General features: G+C 37.8%; 2 protein-coding genes across 7 annotated transcripts; one reads left to right on the top strand and one right to left on the bottom strand.

Annotated features, from left to right (window-relative positions):
* Positions 1 to 284: 284 nt before the first annotated feature.
* On the bottom strand, positions 285 to 4,753 carry LOC125983539 (cytoglobin-1). 4 transcript variants are annotated; one of them, XM_049744896.1, is made up of 5 exons: positions 4,697 to 4,753; positions 4,061 to 4,183; positions 3,837 to 3,979; positions 1,091 to 1,322; positions 285 to 1,013 (listed from the first exon to the last, which is right to left on the bottom strand). In XM_049744896.1, exons 1-5 carry the CDS (start codon positions 4,736 to 4,738, stop codon positions 849 to 851), a joined length of 705 nt encoding a protein of 234 aa, XP_049600853.1. In that variant the 5' UTR covers positions 4,739 to 4,753; the 3' UTR covers positions 285 to 848. The 4 variants fall into 4 exon arrangements, with proteins under 4 accessions (XP_049600853.1, XP_068509426.1, XP_049600855.1 ...); XM_068653325.1 differs by having other exon boundaries at positions 3,837 to 3,981; positions 4,066 to 4,183; XM_049744898.1 differs by lacking the exon at positions 4,697 to 4,753 and having other exon boundaries at positions 3,837 to 3,981; positions 4,067 to 4,186.
* An 805-nt stretch (positions 4,754 to 5,558) lies between these two features.
* LOC125983530 (phosphoribosyl pyrophosphate synthase-associated protein 1) lies at positions 5,559 to 11,726 on the top strand. Of its 3 annotated transcripts, none has more exons than XM_049744884.2 (11): positions 5,559 to 5,960; positions 6,206 to 6,258; positions 6,423 to 6,489; positions 6,553 to 6,725; positions 6,795 to 6,910; positions 6,985 to 7,040; positions 7,107 to 7,252; positions 8,005 to 8,043; positions 9,510 to 9,580; positions 9,844 to 9,990; positions 10,146 to 11,726. In XM_049744884.2, exons 1-11 carry the CDS (start codon positions 5,878 to 5,880, stop codon positions 10,302 to 10,304), a joined length of 1,110 nt encoding a protein of 369 aa, XP_049600841.1. In that variant the 5' UTR covers positions 5,559 to 5,877; the 3' UTR covers positions 10,305 to 11,726. The 3 variants fall into 3 exon arrangements, with proteins under 3 accessions (XP_049600841.1, XP_049600840.1, XP_049600842.1); XM_049744883.2 differs by having other exon boundaries at positions 8,002 to 8,043; XM_049744885.2 differs by lacking the exon at positions 8,005 to 8,043.
* Positions 11,727 to 12,151: the final 425 nt, after the last annotated feature.

Genomic DNA, 12,151 nt, shown 5'->3' with positions numbered 1-12,151 from the left:
ATGGTGAGATTCATTGTCAGATTGTCAGCACAGCAAGCTAAATCCACCTGGAGAATGCAGAATAGAAAATACATGGATGATATCTGGAGTATTTAAATCAAGACTGTTGTTGCAGAAATCATCGGGCTAAATAATGTACTAGCTCTTCTTTCATGTTAAATGCAATGGTGTCACCATATATTATTCAATACGCTCATTAGCTAAGCGTAACGAGATCGAAACAACAGGAGAGAATGAATTATCCAAAATGGACTACTATAAGTATATTGGTATTTCATATCGAGTCACTTTTTATAATATTTTTATTTCAAAACATAGGTAAATGTGGATACAAAGGTACGTCATGATGAGAAAATCTATTATGATTATTGTTAAAAATGTAAAAATGTTATTCTGAGTATCCCGCATGGGTTACACTAGCAAAGACAGAAGCATTGTGTGATATTTACATGGCAGTTTTTAGGATATATGTACCGTATTTTCCGCAATATAAGGCGCACCGGATTATAAGGCGCACCTTCAATGAATGGCCCATTTTAAAAGTTTGTCCGTATATAAGGCGCACCTGATTATAAGGCGCACTGTCGGCTTTTGAGAAAATTGGAGGTTTTTAGGTGCGCCTTATAGTGTCGAAAATACGGTACTTTACACATACATTACAAGGCACATTCTATGTGTCTTCTTCTCCTTTGATACACTTCGATGCTATCCCATAGCTGCCGATAGATAACATGAGACGGTATTTCTGCGATATAGATTCTATGCAAAGAAGATATTTCAAAGTGAAGTCGTTCATCCTTGAAGACACACAGTCAGAGGTCTATAGGTACGCGCCGTTCAGTAAACCTTCACCCGGTTGAGGTGGAGAGCTTGGTCCAACCCACTTCTTCATAGGTGCTGGTGATACCGGAGTAGACTGTAGCCAAGAGTTTAGTCCATGCTCCTGCTACATCTGCTGTTATCACCTCTGGGAAAACTTCTCCCAATACTTCCAGGATAACACCATTGAGGATCTGACATGGACAGATGTGAGAAAATTAAGACAAAATAAAATGTAGGGAAATTGTGGATGATTAGTTTGTGGTGCAACCTTAAAGTACGCCGGGTCCACTTTGTGCCGAAGCGCATGAGCTTTGCCGAGTAGCTTCAGCGCTGAGGTGATCTTCTCCGGGTTAGCCAGGTTCTCCACCAGCGTATTGATGCTGTTCATGACTCTGCGGGCGTGATTCTTCAGCTGGGGATTCTTCTCCAGTTCCTCTGGGTCCTCTATGTTCTTAAACTTGATGAAGTATTGCTTGGATGAGGGGAAGTTCACAAACAGCCTGTCGGAGGGAGATGAAAATCAGTATGAAGGTACGGAGCTCATTTAATCCCTTGAATTTGTGGTTGCACTAGTTTTTTATTTATTTATTATTTTTTTTATTATTATGAGCAAATATATACAGCCAATGGAAAATATGCATAACCTATTTTGTTTTGTTTAATTTGTGGACAAAATTGTGTTTATACATTTATTGTGAAAATGTTAATATAAAATGGGCAGGAAAAAAAAACAATAAAAAAACTGTTTTTTGTGTATTTTTATTTTGGTTATGGAATACAATAACTGAATAATTTAACTTCTCACTGGATTAAATGAATAACATCTGGTGAAAACAAAGTTAGTAGCGAACTTGTAATGATTTTGGTTAGTTTTGGTGAAATGTCGGCACATCTGCATCTCATTATAAAATGCCAGGGTTCGAATTTCATTTCCAGCCTTTCCTTTTGGGAGTTTGCTTGGTTACTTCCTACCACATTCCAAAAACATGTGTGTTAGGATTATTGAGACTCTAAATTGTCCACATGTGACAATTTGAGACCAAATAAGAGAAGGTCCAGACAAGTCTGCAGCCTGTCTCACGTCTCTCAGCTAGGAGAGACTTTGGTTGACCTTGTTGACAAACAGTATAAAAAATCATCCATGAGTGAATGATTTCATTATTGTAAAATAAAATTGCCTGTTACTGATTATTACTTTCAGTCGGCATCAGTTTTATTCTGTATTCTTCAAATTTAGAAAAAACAATCTGAACCCTTCCCACCTTTTAGAACGAGGGCCAAAACATCTGCTAATCTAACCCTGATGTTTCATTGTTTTTTATCATCTACTAATTAGCCTTTAAACAAAGGACTTCCTCTTTCAGACTTTTCCTTATGAATTGAAATTCCTGACAGAGATTCAAGTTGAATGTTGAGCTCTATGTAAATGGAAGACCTCTATAAGTATTTTAATTTGACTCTTACAAGCTAATGAGGGACCATGATGTTTAATCTTTGGTGCATGGAATTGCACCACCTGTGGTTGCATATAAATAGCCTCATTAGTATTTTACACGGCCATCACAGTCGTAATCCGTCGTTATCTATTCTTCAAGATGAACCCAGAAGCTGAACCCCGGAAAAAGTTTTTCATTTCACAGGCTGTGTCAAAGTCTGCTTTTTTAGATATTATCTGTAACCTGTAAGAAGGGGGAATGGGCAGTTTCAAAGCTTTAAAGTTTACTCTGAGATTTGATGGAGAGGACTCTCAGCAACAAGCAGGAAATTTACCGTGGATTCATTCATTAAATCCCTCAAGGTCGCCGGATGGAACGAAAAAAAAAGATTTTAAATTAAAGATGGACAGTATCTGGGTTTGACACTCTGCATTAGCCACACAAGCAAATCATAATATATATATATATATATATATATATATATATATATATATATATATATATATAATTTATGTACTTCTTTCTTTCTTTCTTTCTTTCTTTCTTTCTTTCTTTCTTTCTTTCTTTCTTTCTTTCTTTCTTTCTTTATTCATTTTTTTTATTTATTTTTATCCAATTTAATATAGTAACCAAAATATACAACTGATAAATGGACTGTTTGAAATGTATTAATTTTACACAGGTAATATTTTTGATATAATTCTTCATTGGATCGCCCATCGGTAGTGTGTGTTCGTTGGAACTGATATTTCTAATAAAAATTCCAGTGAGTTTTAAAAAAAAATATTATGGTTCAACTGTGATACCCACCCCGTCATCTGTAAGTAATACATAGGCGAATAAAGGTGAGTGGGAGGAGGTAGATTCTTTGCATTCCATCTGAGGTCCCCTTAAACTTCCTATTCATATGTATGGAGATAACCCATTGCTGCGTTTCCTCCCTTTTTTTTTTTTTTTTTGTCAATTGAAAAGACAACAACAGCTGCTGCCCAAACTTCCAGAATAAACCCAAGCAGATTGCAAGGTCCACCATACTTGGGTGAATGTTTGCATGATGACTTCACAAAATTCAATGATGCAGTTTGTAAAGAAAACAGACTCACCCCTCCCAAAAAAAAAAAATAGAGATGTTTAAAAAAACTGATTGCTTGCGATATAGTTGAACCACTGTGGCATTCAAAACATAACCTGCTTTAAGGGAGGGAGCCCTTTGAGAGCCAAGGGAGTCTCACTGATGGATTCTTGTTTATCCCTTTGCCTCTACTTTTTGATGAATGTACAAGAAAGTTAAACTATTTCATTTAAAAAAAAAAAAGCATCAATATGTCCTGATAATTACAGTCCTATAAATTTAAATTATGGAACTAATTGATGGTGCACATCTGAGAATAAATTTGAAAATAATATGTGAAGAAAAAAAAATCTGATGCTGTCAACAAGAGCGTAAAAGTAAATACCGAATGAGTACAGTCATTTAAATTTAAACATTATGGAACTAATTGATGGTGCACATCTGAAAATAAATTGAGAAGAAAAGAAATCTCTAGATGCAATCAACAAGAGAGAAAAAGTAAATACCGAATGAGTATGGCCACTCCAACATCATCACAGTTCTGGTAAACCTTTGCCCAGGAGTCCTGGATGTTCACCTTATCCTTGTCAGTCAGTGAGCTTGGTCTCTCCAGGTGGTCCAGATCTCCCTCTCCTTGCATCCTCTCCATCTAGAAACATATTTAATCAAAAGGGAGGGCAAAGATCTAGCTGCCCCCCTACCCACCAAACAAATAAAAGTCAAATCCTACCTTTTTTTTTTTTTTTTTTGCCTTGGCTCTTGATGGGAAAAGAGGCTGCTTTCCTTTACGTCTTTGCCCCAATGAGAATTGTTGCGCTCCCAGCCCTGAATCTCGGTGTGAGTGAAGAACAGGCTGGGGAGAAAAAAAAAAAACACAAGAAACACACGCAGCGAACAAGGAGGAGCTTCTCTACGCTCCCTTTCACACACTCCCTCTCCTCCTGCTCCCCTTTCCACCTCACTTTTTTTTTTTTTTTTTTATAAGTGCTGTTTGATGAAAACATGATGAGATAGAAGTTTGGAAAAATAATCCGCCGTCAGAGATACAATGTCAAACCTGTTCTTCTATTATTCCCATTCTTAGGAGATTAACCTCTCATCATTTTTCAATTCCACACAAAACCAGACAGCATAAATGGCACACCAAGGGGTGTAAATTAAACAGAATGACGTCAGTAATAAATGGGACAGAATCTCATTTATTTTGATTTTTTTTATACACCACATGCGTCACTGCATGGTTTCAAGTCTCCCCCCACCTCCCCCCCCCCCCCTCCACACACACACATATATACACACTCTTTGAAATATATACTATTCACCCTTGCTGTGAGAATGTGTCAAAGGTTATCCAAGGAAGTGGTACCTTAGTTTTGTTGTCACAGCTGAGAATGTGCTCAGATTTCATTCCTGGCTGGATTGGAACATCAATCAGTCGAGAATTATTTTAGGGCCACCTGTTGAGAGGAATAAATGTTAAAAGATCAACATACACAGGGGGGCTGCAATGGGTATGCAGAAGGTGTTAACAATGTACGGACGCAGGTTAAACATTGACAAGTTTGTCATTAATGATCAAGCTGTTTAAAAAAAAAAGAGAAAAGAGAGTAACACAACGTTGTGCAGACGTGCCACTGCCAACCTTGTGCGACCACTTTGTCATTGTTTGCAGATTTTTGTTTATCTTCTCAGTTTATTTTGGTGCACCCAGATGCTTGATTGATATCATGGTGAGATGAGGTCAATTAGATAGAGCTAGAGATGAGTTGAATTCATCTCCTTGCATGCCAGCGGTTCTCTGTGATTTTTTTTTTACAGCAGAGTGTATAATAATATTAAAATAATAGTAATATTTTTGCTTGAATGATTATTAGCGGTAGAATTAAAGGCAAAGTGACAATCGACGAAATAATGATGGAAAACGCTTCAAAATGTGTTTATGTACCTTCACAACCTTTAGATTCTAAAGGATTCTGGCAAATTCTAATATGCAGCTGCAGGAGTGGCAAAATTATGGCATTTAAGCTATTTTATTAAATATAAGTAATGAAAATAAATATTAAATATAAGTATACTTATTTAATTTAATTTTATTTCATTATTAATTAACATCGTATTTAAACATAACAATCCGAAATAATACGCGAATTATTTAAGGGTTTATCTGAGCCACGCGGTGACGCATAACAGAATGTGCGACGCGAACTCGCAAAGTTTGTCTCAGCGAAGCTTCCGTAGTAACAAATATCAGCTGATGCTTGCAACAGCAGCACCGCTACCTGTACCGGTCAGGTATCCATCAGTCGTGAGAACATCGCAAGACCTTCTAGAAAATTTCAAATGACCTAGCATACTTCTACGCAACTCTTTTCTTACCTTTCCAGCAAATCCAAAGTTGTAGTTTCGATCGGCGCTGTTTAAGATCACAGGCGAGTGCACAAGAAGCTAACGCGGAAGCTAACATCAACGTCACTAGAAACGAAACCGCAAATTTCACTCAAAAATCCAGTTTGGGTCTTTTTAGTAGTGGACGGGATCAACAGCACCATGAACGTCGCCAAAAGTGGTTATCGTGTTTTCTCGGCAAATTCCTCCGTAGCCTGCACAGAACTAGCGAAGAAGATAACAGAGTAAGAATGTTGCAATTCATCTCACTCCATCATGTTTGCTAATTTTACTCAACTATTCAAGTTAAACATTCGTCTCCATATGTTAACCTGTTAAACCTGTTATAGTTTGAGTTGGTTAGAACTGTACATACATTGCACTCTGTCTAATTCCATAGTCGATCAATCCATAAATCAATTTATTCTGAATTTTTGAAAGACCACTTGTTTGGGTGTGTCTGCGTAACACAAATACTTTTGCTTTTCAGACGACTGGGAGTTGAGTTGGGAAAATCCGTTGTCTTTCAAGAGTCTAATAGTGGTAAGAGAAAACTAGTAAGAAAAAAAAAGAGGTGTAAAGAAAGCATTCAACATTTCCATAAAGTATTTTTCCAGCCGTAGTCATATTTTTATCAGCTGAAATGTTATGACACAAAAAAAATACTGACTGCTTTGTTGTTTGTTCCATATTCTATTTGTTTGCAGAAACAAGAGTGGATGTGAAAGAATCTGTTCGCGGACAAACAATCTTCATAATCCAAACCATACCACGGTGAGTGTCGCAATATCCGTGGTTGAAGCTCTGGAGATAACATTGTCTCTTAACTCCAAGCAGAGATGTCAACACGGCAATCATGGAGCTGCTGGTTATGGCCTACGCCCTCAAGACCTCCTGTGCAAAAAACATCATCGGGGTTATTCCATACTTCCCCTACAGCAAACAGTGCAAGATGAGGAAGAGGGGCTCCATAGTATGTAAGCTGTTAGCGTCCATGTTGGCAAAAGCAGGTAAAGAGCGTCTCTGTCACCTCATTTGTTTATATCTTGCAAGAATTAATTTCATCTTTTCCAATAAAGGTCTTACACACATTATCACAATGGACTTGCATCAAAAAGAGATCCAAGGTTTCTTTTCCTTTCCCGTGGACAATTTGCGGGCTTCCCCGTTCTTGATCCAGTATATCCAAGAGGAGGTGATCATTCCATTCAAGCAAACTTCTTAGCACTTAAATAACCATTTTAAAGATTGTTTTTTTTCTTCATATAGATTCCAGATTACAGGAACGCCATCATTGTGGCTAAATCTCCAGCAGCAGCCAAGAGGTAAATGCATGGAAAAGATGAAAGAGATTTTGGCACAAAGTAAAAATCTGTCGTTGATTCTTCTAGAGCTCAGTCCTACGCGGAACGCCTGCGTTTGGGTCTGGCCGTGATTCACGGCGAGGCTCAGTGTTCGGAGTCGGACATGGCTGACGGAAGGCATTCGCCGCCATGTGTACGCAACACCACGGGACACACGGGATTAGAGCTGCCTTGTAAGGAAGCCATTGTTTAAAATGGATAACTTCAATTTTTTTCTGTTATGATTTTGTAGGTTGGAATGAAGCCAAAAGCAGCGCATTGTATCGTCTCGTGGAACTAAGACTGACATTTGTCCAAGCTTTGTGTTCATTTGCCATACTTGAACCAAACGAAATTTTAGCCTGTTTTTCCACCCATATCATCAATCATATATGAAGAAATAGGATTGCATGCTTTTTGATTGCCTAAATATTATTTATCGCGTTGCAACCTTGAAATAACCTCATAAATAACCTCAATTTAATTAGTTGTTACTTATCTTACTTTTTGCAGTTGTCAACTAATTAAGTTTAATGACATTGGGGAACAATATAAGACCAATGTCCAAGTTTTAAAAAATATTTTATTGCATGTATTAATTTGGAAGTTTTTAATCATTTACCGGTAAGGCCAGCAACTGAGTCTGACCCCAAAAAAAAAAAAATCTAATATTTGTGTCATTGGCAAATGACTCCAAAAAAAAAAAAAACACAACATCCCCTTTATTTAATCAAAATATTTCTCCTTTTTACTTATGTTTTTATTCTCACCATTGACTTTAAAAATCCTCCACTGGAGCAGCAATTTTCAAATTCCGTCAACGTATCCAAAGAAAGTCGATTGACGAATGATCCACAAGAGGATTTTGCAAGTCTTGGCATCATGTGTTTGTGAAAATATGTGTGCATTTGTGTTTAATGTGGTGTTTATTTGTTGGCGATAGCAGGCAAACAACAAGCTCCGTTCCCTGGCATAGAGCTTCCAAGTACGAGCATAAACCTAACCTACATTCTAACTATGAAACGGTTCCTCTTCAAATGGTTCCTCGGTTCTTCGTGCATGTGCCGGCAAAGAGTTTGTGTCTCATCCTGGGAAAAAAATCATCTGGATTGAAGAAGGGTGACCGGTGTCAAAACGTTATAAGCGGTAAAAGACACAATTGCAAAAAATTTTCGGCACCCCACCTCACATTCCAGACGGTTTCTTCTACAAGATGATCCAAACCTTTGTTTGTTCTGATTTTATTTTCCATAAATCAAAACCAGAACCACGGCAAACATTATTATTTTTCCCTTTTATTCTTCTTGACTTCAAAATCTGGACTCATCTTGCCAATCAGCACATGTGGCATCTTTATTCAAGCTTTATTTTTTTGGGGGAAAATCTGATTAACATTTTTGCTCTTGTCGACTGCATGTGATGAGACCGATGAAGCATGCTTTTCCCTAACGTTAAAAATGATTTACCTGCAGGAAGAGGAAACCTTCCAAATGAATTTGCTTGATACAATTCAGCTCTGAAATTTTTTTTTGTTGAATCGTTTTTTTGGGCTTATTTAGAATAGCATAGCGTTTGGCGATCAGACATGTCTCATGTTTCAAAGTGTCTCGGCAAGTCGTTAAGAACTTCACAGAGGTGTGTTTACTGCTAACCAGGCGATCATTGGTTTGACTTTGTGGTGTTTACATGACTGACTGATGCCGTGTGTGCCTCGCGGTATTCAGTAGTGTTGCACAAGGCATGCGCCTTCCTTTCTCTTCTTCCTGATACTTTCCCCCTCTTAGAATTGGCTTGGTTTGGCTGATTGTCTCCTTCAACCCTTTTGAATTAATCGAAGCATTTACATGGCCAACAATTCTCACAATGCTACTGTCTTGGAAGAAAAAGACCATTTATTTACAAAGTTTAAAAAATGCACACACACAAAAAAAAAAATAATCTCAAGGTGCATTGTGACGATTGTGTGCATGTATGCAAGTGTTCGCTGGAAGCAGCGATTGTTGGACTGACGATTGACCCCGTGACATTGGCAACCGAGAATGAAGAAAGCCTCGGCAGTGGTTGCCATACACTTGTCCACCGTCAAATAACCTTTCTCTGGTGCATAGTTGTTCATATGCACGCTGCGGGCAGTTGCGGCGCTGCCTTCTGATTGGGTATCCTGGGCAGAAAAAAAACCCCTCTTGATTCTTTGCATGGCATGTGCTATACATTTTGGCGTTCTTAAAAAAAAAAAAAATCTCATAGGTGGGGTAGAATGGGGGGAGTAATTCAGCAGCCAATTAAAAATTTAAGATGGCGTTGTGAACTAAACAGAAAGGAATTTGGGACAGTGATTTTCCTCAAATTATTTTCTCAACCCATTTTACCCAATCTACTGAGAGTGACTCGTGATCAGGCTCGAACGTCGAATCTGCGATGCTGCTAACGAAAATTGATTTGCTTTTTCAGTGATGATGGCCAAGGAGAAACCTCCCATTACTGTTGTTGGGGACGTGGGGGGAAGAATTGCCATCATTGTGGTAAGAGGTTGCTTCAATCTTGGGTTGATTGTGTCTAACTAAAAGATTCAATTCTATATATACAGAAAAGACTACCGTATTTTTCGGACTATAAGCCGCACCAGCTAAAACATCCGGGTTCAAAAAAGTCGCGGCTTATAGTCCGAAATTTACGGTATTTTAAATTTTGCGTGCACCAATTTGCAAGCATTGGTCCACTTTTGCAGGAGTCGCTTATCATACACCCAAAACTCAAATTCTTGACTGCCATGTTTCCTCTCCAGGATGACATCATCGACGACGTAGGAGATTTTTTGGCAGCCGCTGAGATCCTGAAAGAAAGAGGCGCCTACAAAATTTACATCATGGCCACACATGGATTACTCTCTGCCGATGCTCCACGTCTCATAGAAGAGTCGGCTATTGATGAGGTGAGGATAACGAAAACAATATTAATGTCTAATCCATGTCATTGTAGGGTTGAATCCTTTCTCGTCAACAGGAAACATCCCAAAATATTTGAACAGAAAAAAACAAGTTTGTGCTAGCACTGCATTAGTAAGTAAGAATTTGTTTTTTGTTTGAGGTGGTGGTGACCAACACAGTCCCACATGAAGTGCAGAAGCTTCAGTGTCCCAAAATCAAAACGGTGGACGTCAGTATGATCCTAGCTGAGGCCATCCGCCGTATCCATAACGGCGAGTCCATGGCTTACTTATTCCGCAACATTGCTGTGGACGACTAAACCAGAAAGGTGGGTCAGATGGTGACTGAAGGAAGGTTTGGACTTTTCCGCCTACTTCTAACATATTGTAATGTTTTAAAACCAACAAGAAACGAAACATAGATGCATCACATATGTCTAAGTCATTGTCCATTTGTACGCAAGTGTTTTTCCCCTTTTGACTGCCAAAAAAAAAAATCTTCAACCACACCAATAGTGTTTACAAAATGAGTGAAGTGATAGAATTATTTTCTTTTTAAATCTTGATTATGTCTAGTTTTTGAAAGCTTTCTTAAATCATCATATTGTATAGAACTCTAGATGATTTGCCTTAAAAAAAATGCTTAAAAATAACTACTGATGTACTTAATGACTGAGAAGTAGTAAGACGCATCTTCTTGCTGTTGTGTGTCGCTAACTCTCTTGCTAGCTTTTTCGGTCTGAGCTACGTTGCACTATGATTAGCAGGCATTTAATTTGCGGCGAAAGGTTTTCAGCCGGACAAACTCCTCATTGCGACTAAATTTTTTTTGTTTGTTCATTCATTAGCAACAGTGATGTCACTCACATTGCTACAGTTTCTGTGGCGCTCCCACAAAATGTCTGTTTCGCTTTTGTGTTAGCCATTTAGCTTAGCTTTACTTTCCAAAGACTATTTTCACAAGTCAGTATGTTTCGCCTAGGTACACACGCTTATTGAAAGTGTTTTAAATATTGATTCATAGCCGAAGTATGAACTTAAAACACTTTTGGTCTTGTAAAAACCTTATTTTGATGAAATACCCAAAGGCAATAGCGATGCAATATGTCAACTCTTAAACGTGCTAGTAATCTAATATTACTGTTAGCAGGCATCTTTTCTTGAATAAAAATCAAATTTAGCTACCCAATTGATTTTTGAGTCTCAATTGTGATGATAGAAAATGACAATACTGAATCTAATGAGTTCTATTTCAACTTGTATATTTCCATAAGTATGATTTTGTTTACATGTCACAAAAAATGAAAATACAACCACCGCCTGGACTTATATTGATATCCGAAAAAGTGATTGCTTTCGGCAACAATGCAAATATAATTACAGTCGGAGTGTACGCATAAGTTGACTTATGTATGTTTTGAACATGTGCACTTTTTGAGCGTTAAAAATATTGCTTCGTCTACTCTGTATGTTATTATAGCTCTTTGCTCAGGGACATACTTAATGAGACAATGCAAAAATATTTTCCATGTTCCTGATGTTGGTTGTGGGGGCTTGCTTTTTTTTTGGGCCATTTTGTTTCCAATGTATTATTTCTCCTAAACTGTACTGTAAATGCTCGCATGTGCTGATTTGCAAGCAGGCAGTTGCTGTAACTTAATGATGTCTTCCCGATTTCCCTTATCCACTTCCCAAATGAATATTTGTCATTGTCCGTTAAATAAAAGAAACAATTTGCCATACTGATCTAAAAAAGTGACTATTTAAAAATTGATAAAACAGCTCATAAATTCAGAGACTCACTTACGTATATTGCAAATTTTGACATGGCTTTAGTTTGGTGGAAGTGTGTGTGAATTCCACCACTCAGGACGTGACAACAATGTGTGATTGTGGCAGATTGACGTCAGAAGTCTTCAAAAGCACGTAAAAGCGGACATCTCGTTAAAATTCGACTTGTTAAAAGGTCTCCGTCACGCGTGAAGATTCAAACACAAGTGCTAACAAATCCACCTCCATTTGAGCTTATCTTTGATCTCACTTTGATTTTATTGCAGTAAATGATCCACCTTGCCATTGTTGGTTTCAGTATCGATTTACATATTTGGTTTGCCTATCCGAGCAGGGCAATAAAATTTGATTTTAGGTGAATATTTATAGTTTTTAC

Source organism: Syngnathus scovelli, chromosome 16, assembly GCF_024217435.2.
Source record: "Syngnathus scovelli strain Florida chromosome 16, RoL_Ssco_1.2, whole genome shotgun sequence".
In the NCBI taxonomy this organism is placed as follows: Eukaryota; Metazoa; Chordata; class Actinopteri; order Syngnathiformes; family Syngnathidae; genus Syngnathus; species Syngnathus scovelli.
The sequence above is the reverse complement of the archived record's forward strand: the minus strand, read 5'-3'. Positions and strand labels throughout refer to the sequence as shown.

Excerpts from the sequence above, each read along its gene's own strand:
- LOC125983539 (XM_049744896.1), bottom strand. The coding sequence starts at position 4,738 with ATGAAATCTGAGCACATTCTCAGCTGTGACAACAAAACTAAG. Across the intron at positions 4,184-4,696 it reads GCTGTGACAACAAAACTAAG|CCTGTTCTTCACTCACACCG; the intron begins GTACCACTTCCT and ends TTTTCTCCCCAG. Across the intron at positions 1,323-3,836 it reads GGAGTGGCCATACTCATTCG|GCTGTTTGTGAACTTCCCCT; the intron begins GTATTTACTTTT and ends TCCCTCCGACAG.
- LOC125983530 (XM_049744883.2), top strand. The coding sequence starts at position 5,878 with ATGAACGTCGCCAAAAGTGGTTATCGTGTTTTCTCGGCAAATTCCTCC. Across the intron at positions 6,259-6,422 it reads CTTTCAAGAGTCTAATAGTG|AAACAAGAGTGGATGTGAAA; the intron begins GTAAGAGAAAAC and ends ATTTGTTTGCAG. Across the intron at positions 8,044-9,509 it reads CCCTGGCATAGAGCTTCCAA|TGATGATGGCCAAGGAGAAA; the intron begins GTACGAGCATAA and ends TTGCTTTTTCAG.